We start from the raw sequence: 16,526 nt of genomic DNA, 5'->3' as shown, positions 1-16,526 counted from the left end.
GATTTGAGCAAAGCTGACCTGGAGAAAATGTGCTCAGTTAAGGTGGAGGGTAAGAGGTTAAAGGGGCATTCTGGAACTTTTGCTGAAAACATAACTTGATATTTGTGTGTATTTGACCGTGTAGTGACCCACACTGCATGTGTGATTCGCATGTTGTCTTCATTTTCGATCACGGTGGCCTCTACGACGCGCTCCAGGAGCAATTGTTTTGTAGGTTTTCTGTTGAGAGCGTCAGTCAGCGGAGAAAACCTTCCAAACAGTTGATCCTGGAGCGTCCTATAGGCCACTCATACAGACACTGGGTCACTACAAGGTCAAATATGCACAAATATCAACCTTGCATAATGCACCTTTAAATCATGTGATGTACAGTTGGTCAGAATGGAGTTTGATCCGTCATTTTGTTTACAAAGGCAAATGGAAGAAAACAGGTCAGGATATGACATTATGACATGATCAAACGCTTAAAGAATGACTCTAGTTTAGCATCTGTTCCCTGAATGGCCCACAGTCCACCTAAACTCTGCCTGTAGATTGTGACATGACTGGCCATGCGTCAGCTCTGTTCTCTTTCTGTCGGCAGCTAGCGGAAGCCCAAAATGAAAGCAGATTTTTTGTGTCCTCTCTCTGACAGATGTCACTGTGTGAGTCCTGCCTGGCTCTCCATCTCGTCTCCGCGGTGACGGAGCAGGCGGCACCGAGCCAGCGACACTCTCACATGTAACACAAGCAGACAGGCTATTTCTGCTCGTTCAGTCACAACACGGCACAGTACAGACGACACACACAACAGCGCTTCATCACAGTACAGACGACACACACACACAACAGCGCTTCATCACAGTACAGACGACACACACAACAGCACTTCATCACAGTACAGACGACACACACAACAGCGCTTCATCACAGTACAGACGACACACACAGCAGCGCTTCATCACAGTACAGACGACACACACAACAGCACTTCATCACAGTACAGACGACACACACAACAGCACTTCATCACAGTACAGACGACACACACAACAGCGCTTCATCACAGTACAGACGACACACACAACAGCACTTCATCACAGTACAGACGACACACACAGCAGCGCTTCATCACAGTACAGACGACACACACAACAGCACTTCATCACAGTACAGACGACACACACAACAGCGCTTCATCACAGTACAGACGACACACACAACAGCGCTTCATCACAGTACAGACGACACACACAACAGCGCTTCATCACAGTACAGACGACACACACAACAGCGCTTCATCACAGTACAGACGACACACACAACAGCACTTCATCACAGTACAGACGACACACACAACAGCGCTTCATCACAGTACAGACGACACACACAACAGCGCTTCATCACAGTACAGACGACACACACAACAGCGCTTCATCACAGTACAGACGACACACACAACAGCGCTTCATCACAGTACAGACACACACAACAGCGCTTCATCACAGTACAGACGACACACACAACAGCGCTTCATCACAGTACAGACGACACACACAACAGCGCTTCATCACAGTACAGACGACACACACAACAGCGCTTCATCACAGTACAGACGACACACACAACAGCGCTTCATCACAGTACAGACGACACACACAACAGCACTTCATCACAGTACAGACGACACACACAACAGCGCTTCATCACAGTACAGACGACACACACAACAGCACTTCATCACAGTACAGACGACACACACAGCAGCGCTTCATCACAGTACAGACGACACACACAACAGCGCTTCATCACAGTACAGACGACACACACAACAGCGCTTCATCACAGTACAGACGACACACACAACAGCGCTTCATCACAGTACAGACGACACACACAACAGCGCTTCATCACAGTACAGACGACACACACAACAGCGCTTCATCACAGTACAGACACACACAACAGCGCTTCATCACAGTACAGACGACACACACAACAGCACTTCATCACAGTACAGACGACACACACAACAGCACTTCATCACAGTACAGACGACACACACAACAGCGCTTCATCACAGTACAGACGACACACACAACAGCGCTTCATCACAGTACAGACGACACACACAACAGCGCTTCATCACAGTACAGACGACACACACAACAGCGCTTCATCACAGTACAGACGACACACACAACAGCGCTTCATCACAGTACAGACGACACACACAGCACTTCATCACAGTACAGACGACACACACACAGCACTTCATCACAGTACAGACGACACACACAACAGCACTTCATCACAGTACAGACGACACACACAACAGCGCTTCATCACAGTACAGACACACACAACAGCGCTTCATCACAGTACAGACGACACACACAACAGCGCTTCATCACAGTACAGACGACACACACAACAGCACTTCATCACAGTACAGACGACACACACAACAGCGCTTCATCACAGTACAGACGACACACACAACAGCGCTTCATCACAGTACAGACGACACACACAACAGCGCTTCATCACAGTACAGACGACACACACAACAGCGCTTCATCACAGTACAGACGACACACACAACAGCGCTTCATCACAGTACAGACGACACACACAGCACTTCATCACAGTACAGACGACACACACACAGCACTTCATCACAGTACAGACGACACACACAACAGCACTTCATCACAGTACAGACGACACACACAACAGCACTTCATCACAGTACAGACGACACACACAACAGCGCTTCATCACAGTACAGACACACACAACAGCGCTTCATCACAGTACAGACGACACACACAACAGCACTTCATCACAGTACAGACGACACACACAACAGCACTTCATCACAGTACAGACGACACACACAACAGCGCTTCATCACAGTACAGACGACACACACAACAGCGCTTCATCACAGTACAGACGACACACACAACAGCGCTTCATCACAGTACAGACGACACACACAACAGCGCTTCATCACAGTACAGACGACACACACAACAGCGCTTCATCACAGTACAGACGACACACACAGCACTTCATCACAGTACAGACGACACACACAACAGCGCTTCATCACAGTACAGACACACACAACAGCGCTTCATCACAGTACAGACGACACACACAACAGCGCTTCATCACAGTACAGACGACACACACAACAGCGCTTCATCACAGTACAGACGACACAACAGCGCTTCATCACAGTACAGACGACACACACAACAGCGCTTCATCACAGTACAGACGACACACACAGCAGCGCTTCATCACAGTACAGACGACACACACAGCAGCGCTTCATCACAGTACAGACGACACACACAACAGCGCTTCATCACAGTACAGACGACACACACAACAGCGCTTCATCACAGTACAGACGACACACACAACAGCGCTTCAGATTACTGCATTCACACACATCAGATTACTGCATTCACACACATCAGATTACTGCATTCACACACATCAGATTACTGCATTCACACACATCAGATTACTGCATTCACACACATCAGATTACTGCATTCACACAAATCAGATTACTGCATTCACACACATCAGATTACTGCATTCACACACATCAGATTACTCCATTCACACACATCAGATTACTCCATTCACACACATCAGATTACTGCATTCACACACATCAGATTACTGCATTCACACACATCAGATTACTGAATTCACACACATCAGATTACTGCATTCACATGTGGACATCAGATTACTGCATTCACACACATCAGATTACTGCATTCACACACATCAGATTACTGAATTCACACACATCAGATTACTGAATTCACACACATCAGATTACTGCATTCACATGTGGACATCAGATTACTGCATTCACACACATCAGATTACTGCATTCACACACATCAGATTACTGCATTCACACACATCAGATTACTGCATTCACACACATCAGATTACTGAATTCACACACATCAGATTACTGCATTCACACACATCAGATTACTGCATTCACATGTGGACATCAGATTACTGCATTCACACACATCAGATTACTGCATTCACACACATCAGATTACTGAATTCACACACATCAGATTACTGAATTCACACACATCAGATTACTGCATTCACATGTGGACATCAGATTACTGCATTCACACACATCAGATTACTGCATTCACACACATCAGATTACTGCATTCACACACATCAGATTACTGCATTCACACACATCAGATTACTGCATTCACACACATCAGATTACTGCATTCACATGTGGACATCAGATTACTGCATTCACACACATCAGATTACTGCATTCACACACATCAGATTACTGCATTCACACACATCAGATTACTGCATTCACATGAGGACATCAGACACTGTATTCACACACATCAGATTACTGCATTCACACACATCAGGTTACTGCATTCACACACATCAGATTACTGCATTCACATGAGGAAATCAGATTACTGCGTTCACACACATCAGATTACTGCATTCACATGTGGACATCAGATTACTTATTGCGTGTTTCTGAGGAAGGCCTGAGGGCTAAAGGTCAGTACAAATGTGGACATTAGTTATTTACTCCTTTGATTGGCTCTGTGATGGGTGACATCACTGTGATTGACAGGCCTGAGTCACCTTGCAGGTAAACAGACCTCTCCCTCCCCCCTCCCTCCTCCCTGGAGGCGGGGCCAGGGCCGTGTGTGGGAGTGTTTCAGTAGAGTGTTTGTGCTGCAGGGCACCTGACGTCAGATGTCACGCCTTCTTCAACAGTGGCGCTAAATTCAAAAATGGAATGCAGTACAGACATTTCACCTGTAGAGACGGTTTAGGCAGAAAGTTGATCTTTTTACTTATTTGCACTAAATCGCCAAAATTAAGACCAGAATATGTCGACAACACTATAGGCCCATTTATTTGTAAATGTAGCTTAATCTGTGTCAGTTTGTATTCGAGACGTCTCCACAGCAGTAGAGCCAACAGTCAGAGAGGAGGAAACTCACCTAAACAAAGGGAGAACATGCAAACTCCTCACACACAGGCCGCAGTAGAAGTGGAACCCAGGACCGTCTGTGACGGAGGGAGTGTAATATATTTCCTAAGCGTTTACATAATAAGAGCGGACCTAAAATCCCCTGGTCACAAGTGGAAAAAGGCATTAGTGCCATTTTAGGGCCTGGCTTTGATTTGAAGAAACAAAGTGTTTTTCTGCTGCTGGGCCAAAAGTGGGTCTCCCGGTCCAGGCCAAAAAACTCTGGTGTATTCACCAGCGTTTCTACTCGCAAAGTCTGACTATGTGGGCGAGTGTGTGTGTGCGTGCGTGTGTGAGTGTTAGAAGTTTCTGCTTATAATGAAACCTGTTCATAAAGAAATAATGAAAACAGGGTTTCTACAACATCAGCAAGTCAAACTGAATGCTGTTTAATGCCATTTAGATTTTTTTTTAAAGCCACAATTGCAAAGAACCGTGACATATTGCATTTGGCAACATTTGTAAATAATTAAACAAAAAGGGGAATGAGGGGAACTCTTTGGAGCACAAAGGTGTGTAAATTCAACTGCAGCCGAGTTTGTTTTTGACCATAGTCATGTTTATAGTTTTGACAAATGTGTGCAGGAACAGTAGTTGAACAAAATCAATGTGCTGGGTTCTGTCTTCAAGCAAAAATATGTATTTTCTAAGAAATTTAGAGTGGATGCCAGTTTGAATCCGACTGAATGCTTTTTAATGACTTTTAAGGCCTTACTTTTGGCACAATTGATTTAATGACTTGATTTTTAATGCCCTGTGAAACCCTGCCATGACTCCCAGGGATCAAAATCAGCGAAAGAATTTAACAAAAAAACCCTCAAAACATCAGACTTGAAATGAGATAAATATAAACTTCTGAGAGGGAAAAAAACACACACAATAGTTTCCAAATATTTGTGGAAAATACCTAATTGCGATTTGTCAGAGAAGTGTGGCAGTAGTGACTGGATTTGTGTCTATGTGAGGGAACAGGCAACGGAAGGTAGTCAAACATTCCCGAGCGAGAGACTTGTAGAGCGACTTGTAGAGCGACTTGTAGAGCGACTTGTAGAGCCGCCCTGGTCAGCCCCTTTCATTCAGCAGAAACACTTTTGGAAGAGGACTTGTTTCCAGGGAGTGCCTTTGGAAGTGCTGTTCCCAGAGCTTCCAGCAGAGGGCACTCTGGTTTCAGGAGTGGAGGGAACAGACTCATGTTTACACAAAGCAGCTGCTTCTTACACAGATAGACTGTAATCAGCAACTTAATCAAATTTAATGTTGTATTTTTCTTATTATTTAGGAAGTCTGTGAAATTGCTAATTCAAACACACATCTCCATTTGATCCGTCCAGCGCAGCAGTGACTTCTGGGTCTGAACATTTAAAGGCACTGCCATGTTCAGCCCTTCTGACTGACTTGGACTGTTGCCATGTTATAGAAGTTTACTGTTAACCTTCACTAAAGATAATGTTGTTAAACAGTAATATATTCCCACACAGGAGGTCTCTCCGGCTGAACACTTTCCTTCATCAATGTGGAGGGTTTGCCTTTTTCTTTGGAGATCAGAACAGGTTTATTTTGATTCACACACATTTCCTAAATCCATTAATCCAGTCACTATTCTGAGATGAACGTCAGTAGAAAATAGATTTTTATTTTTTACACAGTTTGAGTAACGTGATGCCGCAAGAGGACATTGGATCAAATGTACTTAAACAAAATAAGAAAATAAAAACACAACACGGACATGTTTCCCGTGACATTTGAGCAGCAGGTTTCATAGTTTACAGAACGAGTGTTTAATGACGGAATAAACTGACAATTATTTCAATTATACATTCATTTCTCAGGTTAGATTTAATGATGTCGATTTGACATTACAGGCGTAAATGTGAGGAGAAAAAGTATTGCACGTTTTAATAGTCTTAATAAATATGTACGTTTGTCTTTGATTTTAAAGTCTAATTTCAAGAAATCTGCCCATGGGGATGAACATTTACACTTAAGATAAAACATCTACAACGGCTTTATTTCAAGTAAATGAAGGTTTCTCATCCGGCTCTGAGTGCCGTGACGTCTTGACTCTCAAATCAAAGGCAGTGACTGTGCAGTGGAAATAGAAAAAATACATTTACGCGCGAAAACATGTTCAGTGACTAAATCTAAATAAAGTGTAGAGCCAGGTTTAAATGCTTGGTTTTATTGTGTGATGTTTAGTTTTTTAGTTTAATTTGTCCTTGTTTTTGGGGTTCAAAGCTCAATAAACGAGGCAGGACTTGGCTCCGTAAACATCCGTGTGGAGGGGGAGCCTGTGCAGCCTGACGGAGCTGGTGTTTCAGAGTGGGATGAAAACGGCCCTAAAGTTTAGTAACGTCTTTATGATGATGAATAATATTCAGCACGGCCTCTTTGTGCCGACGTGAAGCTCACATTCACACACAAGCGTCACTTTCAGCGTCCTTATTGTTTGCCTGATAAAATAAAGGAAATAAATAATGATTTGTTTGGCCCACAGGCCTCAGCGGGGCGAGGGGGGGGGGGGGGGGGGTCCACAGGTTTGGTATGTCTTTAATCACATTCTGGGAGCCTTTGATTCCTAAATGCGGCTGATGTTTGGAGCAGGGGAAGCCTTTGGATGGAGCTAAAAGGAGGTTGTCATGGAAATGGCTCATAATCACGGCTTCAGGAATTTAAGATCAGCTCCGTTTGTGGAAACGTGACTGAATGAAAGTGATTCAGACACACCTTCACCACCAGGCTTAAGGAGGAAAACCTGCTTGTTTGGGGCACACTTTACATTGTGGCACATTCATGATAACAGTTCAGCCAGGGGGGGGGGGGGGGGTAAAGGTTCAGTCAGGGGGGTAAAGGTTCAGTCAGGGGGTATCAGTATCAGTGTCAGCTTTGTAGACTAAATTCATTCATCATAATTTCAGTCTAAGTCATTTTTTGCTGAAAAAAATGACACTAAAAAAAATTGAAAAGGTGTTTTTATGAGACTAAAACTGTGACTAAAATAAGACTAAATAAAATCATCCAAACAGTTTGAAGGAGCAGCTCTGAGCTTTGTCCATCTGGAGAAAAACATGAAGCACCTTCATGAAATATGATTATAATAAATATTATGAATGCAGAGTGGACTAAACTAATCTCAGATTTAGTGGACAAAAACTAAAATTGAAGATAATTATTATTATTATTATTATATTAAGTAAAATGTATTTATATAGTGCCTTTCATAGACCAGGGTCACAAAGTGCTTCCCATAAAAACATACAGTAAATACACATAAGTCACATTACATTATGTACACAATAGAAAAGGCACAAAACACAGAGGCCTAAGTGTGGTGAGAGGAAAAGCCTGCCCAAACACGTCTGAAATTGATCAAAAACGTAATAATAAAAGTGAAAGAGAATAAAAGTGAATTAAAGTATGCATGTATATGTATATATGTCTGGCATCGTTGTGCCCTGTGACCCCTGTAACGGGCGGTCATTTCTTTTAGCTAAGATTTAGTCAAATCATTCTCTTCAATTTCAGTTTCGTTGTAGTCGACTAAAATTGCCTGTACATTTAATTTAGTCAACTTGGCAAATATAATATTTATTATAGTCATATTTAATCCAAGCGCTTCATGTTTGTTCTCCAGATGGACAAAGCTCAGAGCTGTTCCTCTGGCCGTAGACTCAAATGATCTGAGGCTCTTTCAGACTCTTGGATGAAGTCAAATTTGTCAACTTTTCATCTAGTTTTAGTCTCATTTTAGTCAGCAAGAAAACAACTTTTACTAAAATGTATGCAGTATGTGTTTATTGGTACTCTCAAACACACTCTCATTCATCCTGGCCTATTGTACATGTTTTTAGGAGGGAATATTTGAGTGTTTTATTTTCATTTTTTCTGCCTGGTCCCAGAGAATGCGCGGCCCGGCCCTGAGGAGAAACCACCGACAGGAAATGACATGGATGCCACACTTATTTATGGACTGTCCCTTTTATTTGTGGAAATTGTGTTTTTTTTTCTCTTTCTTATGGGGAATGGAGGGGGGGGGGGGGGGGGGGGGGGGGGCACAGACAAGATGTAATTACTGCTTTCTCTCTCTTTCACTTAAAGCGCCTCCCCCCCCCTCGCTCTCACACGTTCCTCTGCCTGCTCTACAGCCCGTCCACAGTGGAACAAAACACCAGCGTGCTAATTAGCGCGCAGCAGCTCAGAGCTCCGCTGGTCACGCTCACCACTCCAACACAAATGTCAGGCCCAAAGTGTGTTTGTGTATTCACCGAGGCGGGGGAGGACCAGGCACAATACAACACATAATTGCATTGGCCTGTAGTGGAAGAATCATTATTTATATTTATGATTGAAAGGCGTTCCAAAAAGTACAATGAAGAGTGAAAGTACTGCGACCTCGTAGACTTCTATAAACGTGTTATAAAGTAAAGAGTGCTTGAATGTAGCCTCTAACCCAGGAGTTTAACTTTAAATCAAAAGGTCTGAAAAATAGGATTCACAGAAGTCAAAAGTCCCAATAATGTATTCTTTTACTAAATCAAAAGTGCTAACTAAAGCTGCAAACATTTCAAGAGTGGAGAAGTGCCTAAGGGAGCAGCTCATGTTACATCAATCAGGAACGGGCCGAAACATGCTCCAATATATTGATTTTATAAGGACGGTTGGCGTTATGGCCTTCAATTACCTGATGAAGACGATTAAAACATGTCAAATGCATTTGTTAATATAATAATTGAATCATCAGAGTGCATTTACATGAGCATAAATGCATAATATTCATTCAATAAAGAAAATATCATCACTATGTTCCAAAAGAGCTGTTACTTTTCCAATAAGAGAAGCTTCATGTTTTCAAAACCAGGAAATAGTTACAGCAGAATCTTGATTAAAATACTATCTTTATTCAGTTGTTTTGGTACAAGCCAATAATCCCAGCAGGATCTCAAGAGCTTAGTGTTAGCAGTTTGTGTTTCCAGCAGACTGCGCCCCTACAGGCCAAAGCTGCCACTGCACTTATGGAAATGCTACAACAGGGCTGTCCAAACTTTATTCACTGAGGGCCAGATACAGAAAAATATACAAACAACTGGGCAGCACTCAGTAGAGGTCAGATATATAACTTCACCTTCACCAAGTTTAAGTATGCTTTTTAATTGAATACGATAAGTAGAAACAACAGCCTTCATCACAGCTTTCTATTGATGGATTTTCATTTATTTCATATACGTTCAATTAATGACCGAGAGGACGAGATCGCGAATACAAGCGGCCGAAAGGAGTTTCCTTCGCAGGGTGGCTGGGCGCACCCTTCGAGATAGGGTGAGGAGCTCAGTTACCCGAGGGGAGCTCGGAGTAGAGTCGCTGCTCCTTCACGTCAAAAGGAGCAGCTAAGGTGGCTCGGGCATTTGTTCCGGATGCCTCCTGGTCGCCTCCCGCGGGAGGTTTTCCAGGCATGTCCTAGTGGGACAAGGCCTCGTGGAAGACCCAGGACACGGTGATGGGACTATGTCTCCGAGCTGGCCTGGTGTCGCCTCGGGGTCCCCCCAGAACAGCTGGAGGAGGTGTGTGTGGATCGGGAAGTTTGGGCATCTCTGCTGAGACTTCTGCCCCCGCGACCCGGCCCCGGATAAAGTGGAAGAAAATGGACGAATGGATGGACATTCAATTAAAGCAAAAATCAAAATTCAATTATACTTTTTAGAATTTGCAGTGGGCCAGTTAAAAGTGGTTGGCCCGGGGACGTAGTTTGGACTCTGCTACAAGCTCTCCTATGGCAATAATCCACAGCGCAGAGGTGCTCGTGGTCCACAGCTTGAGAAGGCCGGCTCTAACCCCTGGACCTTCATCTAGTGCCACACAGTGGACGATCGCTCAGTTGGCGACTCGGACACGGATCTCCATGTTCCACCGACTGCAGATCGCTCTGCACAGAAGACTTTTTAGCAGTGTCCACTGCACCTCGTTTTAGCCAATCACAGCCAACTTTCAGAATGCAACCAAACAAGAATTTATTCCAGCAATGCAATAATTTACTTTCAAACTGTTGAAGTAAGCTTGTTGTTGCTAGCAAATACGATAATTTGCCTGAACGAATCAGCTTGAGGTCTAGAGGTCCTCAGCTTTCAAATGAGGAAGGGCATGTTCACATATAGTGAAACTCCTCCACAACTGAAGCAGTTGTCGATAGTGCCTCTTTCACACCCTACAAATATGCCCACTCTAAAAAGGCGTAATTCAGCATTATCATCAAAATCCTGCACTTGATTGATAAAAAGCCCAAAACCAAATAAAGTAAAGAAAAAGTAAAGAAAATCAGACTTTTCCCTGGAACAGAAAGTACCAATTCAAAAGTAAATGTCAGAATAGAAGACATTTAATGGTCCCATGTTGTGCAAAACTAGCTGCATTCCCGTAAGGAGATTTAAATGTCCCGGTTTTGCAAGTGAATTAGAACCTAATTCATATAAAACTTCATTTGAGCGAGTGACTGTGTTCACCGCAGTGACAGGTGAAGGAAACGTAATCAGGTTTTCCCCACAGTTACAGAGTGCTCGGGCCTTTTGTGAGTTTCATTTTGAACTATTGTCGCGTTCACTGCCGTACAAACGGAGAAAGTGCGCCCTCTGCTGGATTAATATAATTTCATAATGTCATCTATGAGGGTATTATTGAAACATCATTTATTTAAAGTTATGCTAAAAATACATCAAGGCAAAGAGGTACAAATTAGATTAAAAACAGGCTTTACTGATCTCACAATGGAGAAATTATACTGATACAAGACCTAACCTCTTAACCCCCACCTGAACCGAGACTCCAGTTTGGTTCTACCCAAATCTAAAAGGCTTCTTGAAAAAAGTCTGAAAATGTAACAAAAGAACGACAACAATGTGATGAAAACCCAACAAAAAAAAGATGGGAAAAACATGTCAACAACACGAGGGAAAAGATCCATTTTCCGTTTTGTAGGTCTTTCAAATGAGCCGTTACACTGGCCTATATGTGACCTTAGGGATTTGGGTAAAGCGGAACTGGAGAAAATGCACTCGGTTAAGGCGGGGGTTAAGAAGTTAAAGGAACCATGTCCTTATTTATGTTCTCAGTCTCAACAAAGGTTGTTACCCAGGTCAAAAGTTGCCTTTTATAGAGGGGAGGGACTTAGCTAAGCGAACCCCTCCCACTGGTCTTTATCTAGTCCACATGTGAGATGGAAACCGCACTGTTGCTGACGAAGCCTTTTGGATGAGAGGCTTCGTCAGCTCAACAAGTACAGACAATGACTCCAGAACCTTCATGTAGGATGGACAGATCCTACACAGACCTTTTAAACATGATTTTACTGATGTAACACAACTGGTGCTAGCATAACAGCTGCACGTAGCTTACCTTCATAGTTGTCTTTTAGCGACTTCTTTCCTCTACTATTTGCCTTGTCTCCTCTGAATAATTCCATAAACTCCACCAAAAGGCAGCATTTATCCACATTGTGATCATCGCGGCTTGGATTGGTTTGCAGAAACTGAAAGCTTGGCTTCACTGTCATTCCCAAAGCTGTCTGCAGAGGGAACCCCAGGCAAAAAAGTGTTTAAATGTAGAATACTAATGCTGAGGTACCCAAAAGAAAGTCTGAGAGCCCCAATTATGCAAGATACTGTATGTCGCCTTTACATTTGTGTCCAGTAACGTCTTCACAGACAAGTCTTCTTTTTAATCATGGTTTACTCTATAGAAAAATCCTCACAACCATCTCCATCCGCTGGTGCATCCACATTACAGTTATTGATGAATATGCTTTGAGAGTCGCCTATATGCACGAGTTTGCACACAGAATGCCAGCTCTGCATACAACAAGGTAAAAAAATAAATAAAAGATCCACACTTACGGCGCACAAGCAGATTGTTCAGAGAAAGTGCTGACCGGCCCGTGTCCGCCGCGTTCACAGAAAACACTGAATGTGCAACAGCAGCGCCTTGAAAGAGGGGGAAATGCTTATCATTCCATTTGGCACGCGGACATGCTCCTCGGAGGGCCGGGATGGAGAGGGAACGCTAACACAGCGACAGGCCGACGGGGAAAAGGAGGAGTACTGGACAGGGAAGAGAGGAGACGCTCTGATGGGAGCGAGGGACTAAATACAAGCTCCCAGTGGACGCACGCTTTTATGCACAATGCAGGGACTGCAGGGCCGGAGGATTCTGGAAATTAGCCTCTGGCTACAATCCGGCATGTTTACATGCATGTATTCCATGTTTGTTCTTTAACATGCACTGTCCCAAATAGATACACAAATACATTCACAAAGGTCGTTACAGGGGGGCGAAATTGGGTCAAAATGATAAGAATGCTCTTATCTTCAGAAAAAACAAACAAACAGCATGACCGACATTGAAGACAGAAAAACAAAAAGGTAAATGGTAAACCGAACATTACAGTACATGGATCAATGAAACCCTCTTGGAAAATGGCACCCATATCATTAACCGAATATTCCTCATCATCTATATAAATAAAGACCTTCTTCTTCTTCATCATTTACAGATTATATTTATTTTTGACAGAAAATTCTGAAGGCCGACCATCATTTGACGGATTGAAAATGGTGCTGTAATCAAAGTCCAAACTGCTCTGTCTCAGCACGGCCTCTGGGCTCTCCCTAAAGCACCGCGTGGTTTCGCTTTGCATTTCACAAGGCAACTAAACCGCCTTCACTGCCGCGATGGTTCCAACATGAAGCCCGCTCACATCAGAGCTAAGATAAGACCGAGCTGCTGAACCGCTGAACATTGCCCCGTTTGCCCACTGTGTTTCTTAAACTGAGGAAAGACAAACAACAAACTCCGACTTGAATTTGCAACAGTGAAATCTGAACCTTAATATTGAAAGAAGGAGGTAGTGACTTTCAAACTGCGAGACGAGTCCACTCTTAGCATTTGCAACAAGAAAAAGACTTAGACCTTCCATTCTTGCCTCACTTCCACACTGAAGAACAGCAGGCAGGGAGGGGGCCACCAGCCGACTCACAGGTCAGTGTCCTTGGCCGGGACACATTGCCCACCTAGTGCTGAGACCAATGCCTAACTCCAGATGTCTGAGCATGTGGACGTGTCAGCGTTCAGGCCTGGATGAGAGAGTGGAGAAAGCCATACCCGTCTGATCTTGTGCAGTCGCCGTGGAGACAGGCTCTTGGTGCTGGTGGGAGAGCCTCGGCAGACCGCCAGGCCCTCGTCCTCATCGTCCTGGAACACAAAGCAACAGTTTTAAACAGAAATGTTTAAAACTAGAAGAAGAAAAAGTGTTATAGCTGTTGCCATCAGCACAAATCTACATTGTAAACGCAACGTTTGTGACAGAAAAGCAGATGTGTGCCGCTACATGTCTAAATCTATTTTGACCGATTGCTAATGCAGAGTCGAAGTCTAAACTAGGGCAGTGTTTTCTTGGTGATCCGCCTCGTTCGCTTCTCAACACGGTCTCAGGAGGAGGGTCTGTGAGAGCTAGAAAACTGGAAACAGGAGATTTGAGAGAAATTAGAACAAATTAACAAATCTACTGTATTCAAAGCTGCCTTAAGTGATGTCTTTTAGAATTTTTTTCATCAGTAACCAACCCCCAAAACGGACGACCAGGAAAACTTTTGTGTCCATTTGCACCTAAAATATTAGGTTCATTTATTTACATTTCAAACCCTCTCGCAGCGGCTGGAACATTGACGCCTTTTACTTTGTCGGGACAACAGGAAGTGTTTCGTTGCTGTTAGCGGAGCATTGACATCAGTGTCACTGCAGGATTCTGTTTCGTTTTTACCGCGGACTGGATTATTTGTTGTCATCTTGTGTAAAAGGCGAGTTTAGACGGAGCGTTTGTGTTAGTGATCGATCATGAGACTGACCCGAGAGAAGACGAGACGCTCGCGCTGATGGGAGGAGTTATTTTGAGGCGTGGGACTGACCTGCACACGGAGCAGCTGGACGTGCTTTGAAGACGCGATGGTGACTTTATTAAAACCCTGGAGGGTCACACAACATTTGTTGCCCTGTTTCCACAAATAGTCACTGGTGGTTTGAAAAGTGGCTAAATCTGTGTCAAAGTTACGCTCGGATCAGCTCCTCCGCAGCGTCCCCCCTCGGCCCGGGTTCCCGTTTGTTTACTTCCTGCACGTGAGTTTTCATTTACACGAGTATGAGACAAATTCCTAACATGGGGAATATTTCTACCGCTATAGTTTCTAATAAAAGCGCGGCCTGTTTTAGAGACCGGCTTTAATTTGCCTCCGCCAGCCGCGAACCCGGCCTCTGTTAGAGACCTGGCCGCTAATGGAATACAGGCCAGTATTAGAGAATCAACGGTAAGTATTTTCCTCCCACTCCATGTTCCTGCCATTTCCTAATGTACTGCCTTTAAAATCCTCCACTGTCACTCAAAAAGGTGTTAATTCGGGTTCGAAGTGCCGTCATGCACGAGCTTAATATAGAAAGTGCAGTTACGCGTAAGACCTGAGGTGGCAGTAGTGAGCATAAAATGGCTAACTTGCATCTAGCCCCTTTAATCTTGTAACACACATTTATCAGCCTAAACAAGATATGCAGCAAAGAAAACATTTTGACATTTACAATGATTTGCTAAACTGCAACTTTCATGAATGGCGTTTAGAACATTAAAAAAAAGCCCTGACAGCTCCTGTAGATATTAGATTATTAAACAAACGGACATCTCACGAGGATTTCAGCTGCATCAGAGCAGGTCGCTCAGATGTTTGTCAGCTCACGAGCTTTATGTAAACTTCATCATAATGCTAAACTGTTAGCCGCTAACTGTTGCTGCGTCTTCTGCTTCACATGAGACTAACATTATTCATCATTATAGAACATGTATGACTATGGAAGAGGAGCAAAAGATATTAAATAATAAATACTGGCAGTGACTCCTGTTTGCAGGAAAATCTGAAATATTTCTCAAGTGGTGCGTCTAACTTATGTCCTGGTGCGCCTAGATGAAAATACTTGAGCGCACCGATGCAACCAATATAAAATGTTATCCTGGAGCCCTGCATTGGCCCCTTCCATTGGGCCCTCCCTCACCCCACTGTGACTACAGCCACGTCAGGCCTCAGGTGGATCCTAACACTTGTTTGTGTATTAAATGATGATGCTCTCTCCAATATTATTTCTCTCATGATCATCTCTTTTTCTACAAACAAAGATCCTTGGCTTAGCTCGTTTGTATTTCACACACTTTCCCCCAAAGCCACTCCTCCATGCTGTGTGTGCATGCTAACACCCCCCCACCCTTTCGCCTACCAGATCAAACTGCTATTGCCTTATCAAACGCATCAGGCTTATGGAAACATACAGTGGCTTTGAGGGAATCACAGGCGCGCTGATGAAATATGCACACAATGAAAGAGCGCGCCAGTGAGCCAAGGGTCCGGGCCGCGGCGACATGACAGGACGTAGCCAGAGGGGCGCTCGC

The 16,526-nt window shown here is 43.8% G+C and overlaps 1 protein-coding gene across 1 annotated transcript in view; it reads right to left on the bottom strand.

Moving 5' to 3' along the window:
* dennd1b (DENN/MADD domain containing 1B) overlaps window positions 1-16,526 on the bottom strand; it is a 318,027-nt gene that overhangs the window by 13,740 nt on the left and 287,761 nt on the right. Inside the window, exon 19 of the mRNA XM_079580929.1 lies at window positions 14,204-14,293. Coding sequence (XP_079437055.1) covers window positions 14,204-14,293 — 90 coding nt within the window. The remainder of the gene's footprint in view (window positions 1-14,203; window positions 14,294-16,526) is intronic.

This window comes from Gobius niger (assembly GCF_951799975.1).
Source record: "Gobius niger genome assembly, chromosome: 22".
Lineage (NCBI taxonomy): Eukaryota > Metazoa > Chordata > Actinopteri > Gobiiformes > Gobiidae > Gobius > Gobius niger.
The sequence above is the reverse complement of the archived record's forward strand: the minus strand, read 5'-3'. Positions and strand labels throughout refer to the sequence as shown.